The sequence below is a fragment of the Saccoglossus kowalevskii genome, chromosome 14 (assembly GCF_978046115.1).
Source record: "Saccoglossus kowalevskii chromosome 14, keSacKowa6.1, whole genome shotgun sequence".
NCBI lineage: Eukaryota > Metazoa > Hemichordata > Enteropneusta > Harrimaniidae > Saccoglossus > Saccoglossus kowalevskii.
The window spans coordinates 5,376,146-5,386,629 of record NC_140654.1 but is presented as its reverse complement, the minus strand read 5'-3'; the positions used below and the strand labels follow the sequence as shown (position 1 = coordinate 5,386,629).

Genomic DNA, 10,484 nt, shown 5'->3' with positions numbered 1-10,484 from the left:
CGCAGAGAGATGTCGAATTTTGTGTAAATAAGCAAGGCTTTTTAAAACACCAATGAAATAGACATTTGCAAGCACTGTTATTGTGCGTTCCAAAGCAGCGCACATGATTTTTTTTAACGAACGAATAAGTAAAACTAATGTTTTCATTTCACGGAAAATATTATAAAATATTATGTTACAAATTTAGAGATGTAATCTAGGAAACTTTGATTATTTTTGTGTTTGTTCAAATAATAATTGCATCTCGTAAGGGTTCGTTCGATAAAATACTGTAAAAAACTGTAATTCTCATACGCCCTAGATTTACGTACATGGATTTAAAAATTCATATTTATACACTTCTTCAAGTTAACTACAAGATTGCAGAGTTACTAGTCTCAGCGAGTGCAAAAAAGGCATTCCTTCATATTTATAAATATTTACAAAAATCCAACCAGCCAATCAACGAACACAGCGCACAATTTGAAAACGTTTCAATGCTATTCAATCGTCCAATGGAAACCTTTCGTTTCAGTTTGATTTGTGAACTTTACAAATATTTATAAAAATTAAGAGAATGCTTTGTTGCACTGAGAGTATTAATTGCATGTAATCATAAAAACAATTGATAAAACTGTATAAAAAATGAACTTAAGTTCGTGTTATGACGTGTTACAGTGACGTGGTTTGAGAAACATGTTCTTGTTCATAAATGAGTTGTTGAATTCACTACAACACAGTTTTTAATTTCACTCAGCTTTTTTCAGATATAAATGCAGACAAATAAAACTTTTTTCTTCTTCTGTAATATTACTGTATAATCTCGGTAACCAGGACAATCACCATCGATGTGTATATACAATACATTTGGTTGTGAATTATTCTTGATATATTTCGGAATTTCAATTTCAGTTGTTTTCAGTATTTTATAATGTCGATAACGGAAAATCTTTATGGTATATCTTTATACATATATGAGTGCATGAGTTCGTTTCAATATTTGGATTGCGCCCGCGGTACAGTCGGCGGCGAACAACGTTGCCATAGTTACAATCTAGAAAACATGAATTGTTATGAAAGTTAATCGAGGAGCAATCTGGTATCAAATATTACTATATAAAATGATAAAGCATTGTTTTTGCAAACGCAGTACTGGTTCAACCACAGACTTCACATCGGTATTTTCATTGTCATGGTTACAGTTGTCGATTTGTCTAGCAGCCGCATTGCAGGGAAATCAGTCATGGTGTTTGCGTCGATAGTGATGAACTGCGATTTATTTAATTCGGTCTAATTTCATTTCCCCTTGGTTGGTCGACCACTACTCCTACCGCGTTTGGACTCGGAGTCTTCAACTCTCGGCCTTCTTGTATTAAGGCACAGCACCCACATAGAAGATGAACCAAATAGTCACCGCAGCAAGAGCCGTCGATTGACCGTTGTTCCCTAATGTCTCTTCTCACGCCGGACTGACAAACACATCCAACGACTGGAATCAGACCGAGAAGCGAGTGGACCAAGCACGATTTACCAACAGCCTGTGCGTTTTTCCCCGCGGTGCAGCAAGGCAGAAACGACGTGACGAGGCATAAACCACAGTCCCCGAAACATCCAAACAAACCGTTCTCCCAGTCTGCCGTATTCTCTACTATTCTCGCTGCTGACATGATGTGTGTTTTTCCGTAATAGATAGAAGAAGCACCGTAGATAAATCAGATGACTTAAATCAGTGTGTTTGATGGTCAGAGTTCGTTAATACACACAGCTTGTGGGGTAACCTGAATGTGCCAACTGATGATGCCAGGGCGAGCATAGCACGGTACGGTTATAAAATGTACTGTTTTGTGTTTGTGTATCGCCATGGGATTCACTAAATAGATGTAACACTGTACACAGGTTAACGAGTTCTTGTGAATGACGTTTAGGTAATTCTCGGGGCGGAGCTACGTCACAGAAGTTCTAGGTTGGTAAAAAACGCACCGCTGTTTTGTTGGCTCTGCTGGACTGGCCCAGCAGTAGAAATTTTATAATTATTTCTTAAATCCTGGTTCGATGCGAAATTATGCAAAACAACTCGTTTTTCGGGGAATTATAATATTGAAGAATACAATTGCCACGCCTCGGCCAGGGTTTTGCGTTAGCTGCAGTAGAACGCTGATCAAAGCGCCGGTGAAAACAACTAAAGTCGAGAGAACAGCTCAAACTTCACTTTGAATCAAACCTAGACAACCAAATTTAAATATGTTGCACATGTAGGGATAATCTTGTTACATTATTCAGGAGAGTTTCAACAACTAGCCTAAAGTGAAGTTTGTTGAGAGTTTTCGTCCATTGTTTTCAACGATTTTGGTTGTCAGGCAGTGAATATAAAAATGATAATCTAATACTGAAACGCATCCTTGTTTGAATCTTCATAAAGAAAGCAAAGAACACAAAACAAAGCACTTACAAAACCTGAAAAAAAAAAACAAAGAAAGATACATGACAAATTTGTTATATAATTTATTTACTTTTTTAGAAACGACAACCACTGGAAAGATCATGCATACGTCATATCCGGTACTCTGGCTGGAGATGTCACGCGCGATCATGCGAGCAATTTACGGTGATGTCATATTCTATTATTCTGATTAACTTATCTCTCGTGCTAACTATTGCTGTTAACTTCCTCTTTCTCTTCTGAATACCAATTCCGTTCGACTGGAATTTACACCCACAGTGTGGTTAAATTTAGTTTATAAATTGTATTGTATGGTTATTATTGACTCACATGATCGTGGCACGTTAAATAATTGCTTCATATTAATATATCCTTTTTCGAAATGTTGCTTAAATATCACAAAAAAACGCACAAAATACCACTTTTAGAAGGATTGGTGTACGGTAGACATAAAGGTTGGAAACAAAATTATTCTTTTCTGTACGCCGATCGGTGCATATATCCTAGTGATGGTATTCCCGCACAAAATACATACCTGAGGTGTAAACAATTATTTTATTTTATTTTCTTCTAAATTCCTTGCTGTCTGTCATGCTTAGTTTTCGGTCCATACCTACAACGAGACAATGTGGATCTGTACTGTCCCTGGCGGTGAAGGCGTCTCGTTCACATGTAATCACCACAACACAATACAGACACGTGACCCCATTTGTATTTAAATTTACTATCATTTAAGCATAGACCTTAAAATACATAAATTCTATGATTTAATCAAGAACGTTTACAGTACTATGGACTCGCATTCCATCACACACCACACAGCCTGCCTATTTATCTCGACTACAATAATGAATCTATCATAATGAACCACGTGGAGATAAAAATAACAAAACATCAAAACAGAAGGGTAAGAAAACTTGGAAAAACGACTTTATGCAAGCTTCGTGGACCTGGGAAAGGCTTATACAACAAATTAAAAACCAATGAAGGACTAACAGAAGGTATTTCAATCCCCTTTGACTCTCCAAATTTGCGGCGACTGTGAAACTTTCGATTGCTATCACTTTTGACAGTTGGACTGGAATACAGTTGTCAGAAGCTTCAGTATGAAGACTGAATGCACTTGGCGTCACGGCAGCATTGTCAGTATACAGATTGGTTTCGATGGGGTTTACACGGAACGGAAATTAGTTTTCAACTGAGGAACCCGCCATTAATGATAGGGGGGGGGGGTCCTTAGAGGAATGACTGAGAAATAGGCTGTGCTGATCCAAATCTGTGTCCAGTTCGATCACTCTCATTCTTAATTTTGACAATGTACCAGAAAAAGTCAATGACAGTCATAAAAATCATAACTAGATTCATTTTTATCGGTTTATTGTTCGTCTCTTATTATTGTACATTCATAATGTGTGACACAATTTATCTGTAACTGTTAATTCGTTCAGCTGATCAACATTTCTTGCAACTGCAGATGGATGCCCTCGGATGCAATGTTAGTTATTAATTTGGGCAGAGTTAGGACATACACTCCAAGGAATAGTTATAATTATCATTTTACAATCAAGAAATTTGTCATTTCCCAGATTTCCGGGTCAATTTTATTCAGGCGTATTGTTTTGATTTGAATATTGAAATTGCGTTCTTAGGGTTTGGTGCGATAACACATTTAATCTACTCATACTTTTTTCTGTGCCATTATTACTTTGATGTTTATTGCTCTAAGGGTTAAAATTAACCCCAAATTAAAAATGTTACTTACAGTTACATTTGAATCACATGACATTAGGAAATAATACCTCTCAAGAGATGGGTTTGTACATGACCAAGATAACAGAAATTTATAAGCTTTTTGAGAATTCCATACAGTACAGTGACGGCGGCACGGGGGCAGAGGGGCGGTCGCCTCTCGAAAGAAAATGTTGGGGCGTCGCCCCTTCAAAATCAAGCTGAAACCTTTTGTGCCCCTCAAAATGCAGAAAATAGCGTTTCAAAGGGTCTATATTTCAAAATTGTTAAGAAGAGCATGCCGCCGGACCCCCTAGTAAGGTTGCGCCTTCAGCGCAGGGTTGGTGAGCAAATCTCGCCAAAATTCGTGCCGCCGCCTCTGTAGTAGACATGTCACAGCGACATACGTCCTCTACTTTCATCATAACACATATTATATTCAGTGTCAATGGCCAGTGAATGACTTGAACAACTAAAAAATAAATATATTCTTCTCAATTTAACATTACTGATACGTAATTTTCCCTTTAAAATAACATTTTAAAATTATAATATGTGCATAGGTTGTCTTTCGTACAAAACAACTGTCTAAAAAATAACAATAAATTGACTAAGAAAACCGCGAAAAGCTTCATAATCACCAGGACCTCCAAAAACCACACTTCACTAAAACCAAACTAAGAGAGAATAGCTTTGACACGTATTGCCCGTGACATTTTAACAATTTTATCAAGATTGAGCACAAACTTATGTAGTTAACTATTTTATCTACATAGGTTTGTTGCCATCTAAAAGGCTTTGCAATATTTTAGACGACTCTTTCTACTTCCAGATACCTATTATACCCATATTATATTATTACGCCTACTTTTGCAAAAAACAGCCCAAACTATAACAATTAATTACAATTAACAAGACCTTGAGTTACAGACAACATAAATTGTTATTTAACGTCCTCATTTAATTACAGAACCTTAATTAACAGTTAATTACGCGCGGGCAACATATATTTTTTTGTTTGGTTTAACGTTGTGTGTTGCCCGTAATTCGAAGTTCGGTTAACTGTTAAATAAAGTTAGAGTTACTAAATTTGGACTTTGAACAAAACAAACAATCCATGTCACCCGTAACTCGAAGTTTGATTAACTGTTAATTAAAGTTCGAGTTACTAAATGTGGACGTTCAACAAAAACAACAATATATATTGCCCGTAACTCGGACTTCTGTTAGTTGGTAATTGAACATCGAGTTACAATTTGGGCGTGGTTTCGCAAAAGTGGACGAGGTAATACTGTGGTCACGTTGCCGTAACCACTGTGAATAAGTACAAGCAATACATCAATTCACGTTTTCTTGCGACGGACGCTTCTGAGACGTCAAAATTACGTATACGATGAAAGCAATAGACAAAATTGTTTGTCTGTTTAGGCGTTCGTCACCTACAACTTATCGTACAATCTTTCAAATCTGAATGAATGTTGATATCGGGTGAAGCGCGCGTTGGTGGATCATGCGTGGCTAATTTCTGTGTACTCTGCGCTCAGCGCATGACAGTTCCGCAGCTAAAATGAGAAGTTATTAAATACGAGTGCCTAAACGTCTATGAAAACGGTAATACATATGAAATCTTGGAAAAAAATATTCTTGGCCCATATTGGAATATAATTAAGTAATTGCAAGTTCTTTTTACACTCGGTGAATGACATGTTGTCATTAAAGTACATTAAAGTGATATACGTGTATATTATAATTATACTACAGCTTGAATGAACTGCCACGTGTTCGGGGTACAATACAGACAAACAGCCTATGGTGGAAAGAATACTCTCGGATCACGTGACAGTCAATGGCGAATCATGTAGCATCTCGCCGCGAATCATGTTGCTATAATTACACCCTCGAAAACATGAATTATTACAAAAATAGATTGAGAAGTATAAAAAGAATCAGACATTGGGTAATAAATTCACAATGATATACGATAAATATTGTAGATGCTTTGTTCGTTAGTTCAACCAGATGTCACCCAGTTTCGTAGTTGCACTGGCACGAACAAAATTTTTATAGCACGCTTTGTCTGAAATCGACAAGTACCGAGCAACATTCATTGCGAGGAAAGTTGTCGCGATATTTGCATCGATATAAAATGTACCATACACTGCAGCACCTCTAATCCCTGTCGACATTTTTCCCCGGTTGGGCGACCACTACCGCCACATCATCAGGAGTCTGCAGTTCTTGGTTTTCTTGTATTAAGGCGCAGCATCCACAGAAGATGTGAACTAAATAGTCGTTGCAGCAAGTACCGGCAATCGTCCGCTGTTCCCGAATTTCTCGTCTCACGCCGGACTGACAAACCCACCCTAGAACTGGAACCAGACAGAGAAGCGAGTGGATCAAGCACGATTTACCGACACCCTCTGCGTTGCGCCCTGCGGTCCAGCACGGCAGGAAAAATGTGAAAATACACAAGCCGACATCGCCGAAGCATCCAAACAAACCGTTCTTCCACTGTGGTGTGTCGTTATCCACTACTACTGGCATGATCCTGGATTTTGTTGTTCCGTAGAAGGAAGAAACACCTTAGTTGAATTAGTGGACTTGAAGCAAATGTCGGAAAATAGCAAGAGTTCGTCAATACACACAGTTCGTCGAATAAAGTCAACGCGCCAACTGCTGATACTGGGTACTAGCCAGAGATAGTACGGTTTTTATATGTATTGTTTCATGTTTGTTTTATTCACCATGGAAATCACATCGTTTAGACACTGTACACAAGCTGGTTAACGAGCTTTTTTGAATGACGTTTACGTAAATTATTTACTTTGAAGTGATAACCACGGGGCAGGGCGGTAGACTGCTCCGTTCATGTAGTTAAAATGTTTTTAAGTTTGAAAACGAAAAAAACACACCAGATAAGCTCAGTGCGCTGATGTGCGATGTTGAAATAAGCGTGATTTTTACGCAATAGCTTCGCCATTTTGTTTCCAGTCTATTTATGACAAACTGACTTGAAACATGATGCTAGGACACTGGTAGGATCATGATTACTTGTTATTAGGTTATTAGGATATTTATATAACATGAACACTGCGAATTTTGTAAGGATCTACGATTCGGTTGTGTTGTGTGACTTTGGTGTCTAGGTAAAAATGCGACTGCTCCTGAGCTGACCTAAATGTTAATTATTCACGTAATCGCATTACGAGAATGTTTACCAAGTAAATATAGCGATCGTGGAATGTGGGAGAACAATATTAGCGTCCAAGTTACAAGTCACGGCCCAGGCACATGCCGAAAGCGTCCTCTCCTCTCCTATTATCTTTCACTTCCATCTGGTCATGTCATGGCTCGATCATTCTGGCAATATACAGTGACATCAGATTTTGTTCAAATGTAATCGTTATCTCTATTTTAAAATGGGCGTTGTTCGCAACAAGAGATATTCAGCAGACTGAATTCACAATGTTTCCTTCTAGTGTTGTCAACGAAGTAGTGTTTTTTGCGTCAAATTTGAATCGAGTAGGCTGCATTATTAAACCAAAAAAAAAAATGTTTTATTGCCCTCAGCGACCGACAAATATGAAATATCGTGTCGTGGTTTGTTTTTTTTTTTGTTTTTTTAATAGGCCCAAATATTAAAAACTCACCATTTTAAGCAGTAAAAAAGTGTTTTCTCTAAAAATTAATGAACCCGGCCAGTTGTTTGATCCCAAGGATCCTCGGGGGATAAGTGGCGACTTTGAACCTCGGGTTGACCTGTATTTAATGAATACAAAAGACTGAAAGAAAAACTTTGATTTTTGAGTTAATATCTTGCATGCGTTTGATTGATTTCCATATACCTCGGCTATTTACGATACCCTTAGTTTTCACGAGTATAAAAAAAAAAATCCGACCGACCGACCCAATTTTTCAATTTTCCGACTTGAGGGCAGCATAAGTTTTGTTTTGGTCTTAAACTATCCCATGTGATTTATAATGACTTAATCCGTTCAATACGCCTCACATAATCACGTTCTCTTGAAAAAGAACTGCCATTCAGCAGTATACACTTCACACTTTAATATCATACATTTTAATAATTCAACGCACTCTCGGGCTGTTGATTCTAGTTTGAAAGCGTGACCTGTGACCTGATCAATGTGTGGCGACAATATTACCATGCAGCTGAATGTACGGCACGTGATATAGCATGTGTGATTATGCAAAATAAGAAATAAATGTTTAATTGTCAACATCGGTAGGGTTATTATTGGGCCTGATTAGCGGGCGTGGCAATATTATGAATAAATGTGTGCACTTCGCATCAGGGAGGCTCTGCGATGGGACGATCACACCTGTTGATGTCTTCCGTTCAGTGTTTATAGTTACGTCAAAGTACACAAAAATCGCCCAATTCCTAGCGCAGCGTTACAATTTTGTGTAAACAAACAACGTATTTTACAGGCGTTGTATACTAGTATGTCGCATGAGACCCAAGTTCAAAATTATGGCGCGGCATGACGATCGCGGCAGATTTAAGTTGATTGGTGAGATTCCGTGGAAGGGAGGATAATGGTAAGCTTCTTCCTTCCGGGATCAACCAACTTAATGATCTTTACGTAGAATAGAGTCTACTTCCCCTTGAAACATGTTTTAAAATCTCCAACGCGGCGGATGCGTGACGTAAGTAAAATGTACTCTGACATTTATTTTTGTACTTCGATTTTTCTTCATGGTGATGTTGCTGCATTTATCTACTCTTTTTTTTTCAAATGTGTGGGTTTTTTTTTATGAATATATATTTCTCGCTTTAAAATCTACTGGCATCCAGAGTTTCCAAATGTCAACACAATCTTTCATCATTTAATCAAGTGTGCATATATTATGGGTACTGGTTGTACCAGTACCACACCCGGATGACTGACGTCCCGTTATCAACCATTGTGAAGGACGCAGGTGTGCCACCAGCGATAATTGTTAATGAACAAACTTTAACGGCCTTCAACTCTATCAACCTACATCGCAGTAACGTGTTAGCACACATGTAATTTTTAACATATGTAATTTGTATACAAGTATATATTTAATTAAATCAGATACGCCAGATGTATGCGTTTTATTTAAAATAGCAATTAAGGGGGTCAATCTATACTGGGCTCACGTGATGTGTCCATGACAACTCGTCGTCAGCATCATACTTTACATTACGATATGTTATCTTAAGCTGAACCACCCACGCCTACTGAGTACAGTTGAACCCGTCGGTTACGCATGAGCAATGCAATAACTGCAGTCACCAGTGTCATTCCGAAAACTCATTGATTATGTTCAACAAGCTCGACATCACAAGCAATTGCAAATCCAATGTACTGCTTAATGTGTGTTATCACATGACATTATTTAATGTTGGATTTCCTAGCAAATCTCATCGACAATGTGGTTACGTTTCAGTGGGGAAATGTCATGATGCAATCATGCGGTATACGGTAAATGTGATAAAGAGCTCACTATCAACATCAATCATATAGCAACGCGCTATCTCCAAAAACATACCGAACGAATAAACCATATCTACTCTATATACGTGTAATGATTATTCCCTCCAAGATGTTGAATCACCATTTCGCTCATATTTCTATAATTTCTGTGTGAGCTGTCGACCGAATTGACATAATTTCCCATTTACTACAAGACGTGATCAAAATATGAAAACATTTATGTAGGTTCAATTTTGAAAAAAAAAGTTTAATTTGGCATTTATCCGGAATATTCTAACCATATTTCCCAAATACAGACCTTGTCGATGTATTTTGTCTGAGTTCGTTTGTTTGAGGGAAGCAGAAAAAATAACAAAAATGCACGCCCTCTATCACTGATTGCATCAATATGACATAGTTGTAGTTTCGACGTTCGCTGGGCAATCCAGTTATGTTAAAAAAATAATGATGGCGGACATTTTAATTACAAAATTTAGAATCAATTTTAAATTCAAAATTGTTCAATGCTTGTAAGCTGCTTGGGTGAAAGAAGTCCCGGAGCGGATTTGTCAATATTTGGAGCGTGGCAAACGAACTTTGAACACTTGACATAGACTCAAATCTAATCAGCAACAGCTATTGTAGGTGTTTAATAGTTACGATGAGAGATCACTCGTTGCTATCAGTTGCGCCCTCTGGAGTCGAAATTTGCTTTGGCGTAAGCGACGCCTTTCACATTGTCGTTCCATGTACAGTGACGACGGAACCTTGGAGAGGGGCAGGGCTGGTCCTCTCGAAAAAAAAATCCTATGGGGTGCAAGGGATAGTGAGCAAAATTTCGTGCCACCGCCTCTGATGTACGTCATTTTTGACTT

General features: G+C 38.0%; 2 protein-coding genes across 2 annotated transcripts; both read right to left on the bottom strand.

The window, feature by feature from the left end:
* Positions 1-1,259: 1,259 nt before the first annotated feature.
* Positions 1,260-1,646, bottom strand: LOC102801007 (cornifelin homolog A-like). Its single transcript, XM_006817723.1, has one exon. The coding sequence runs from the start codon at positions 1,644-1,646 to the stop codon at positions 1,260-1,262; it is 387 nt and encodes a 128-aa protein (XP_006817786.1).
* A 4,670-nt stretch (positions 1,647-6,316) lies between these two features.
* LOC102801122 (uncharacterized) lies at positions 6,317-6,691 on the bottom strand. The gene has a single exon (XM_006817724.1). It carries the CDS (start codon positions 6,689-6,691, stop codon positions 6,317-6,319), a length of 375 nt encoding a protein of 124 aa, XP_006817787.1.
* Positions 6,692-10,484: the final 3,793 nt, after the last annotated feature.

Excerpts from the sequence above, each read along its gene's own strand:
- LOC102801007 (XM_006817723.1), bottom strand. The coding sequence starts at position 1,646 with ATGTCAGCAGCGAGAATAGTAGAGAATACGGCAGACTGGGAGAACGGT.
- LOC102801122 (XM_006817724.1), bottom strand. The coding sequence starts at position 6,691 with ATGCCAGTAGTAGTGGATAACGACACACCACAGTGGAAGAACGGTTTG.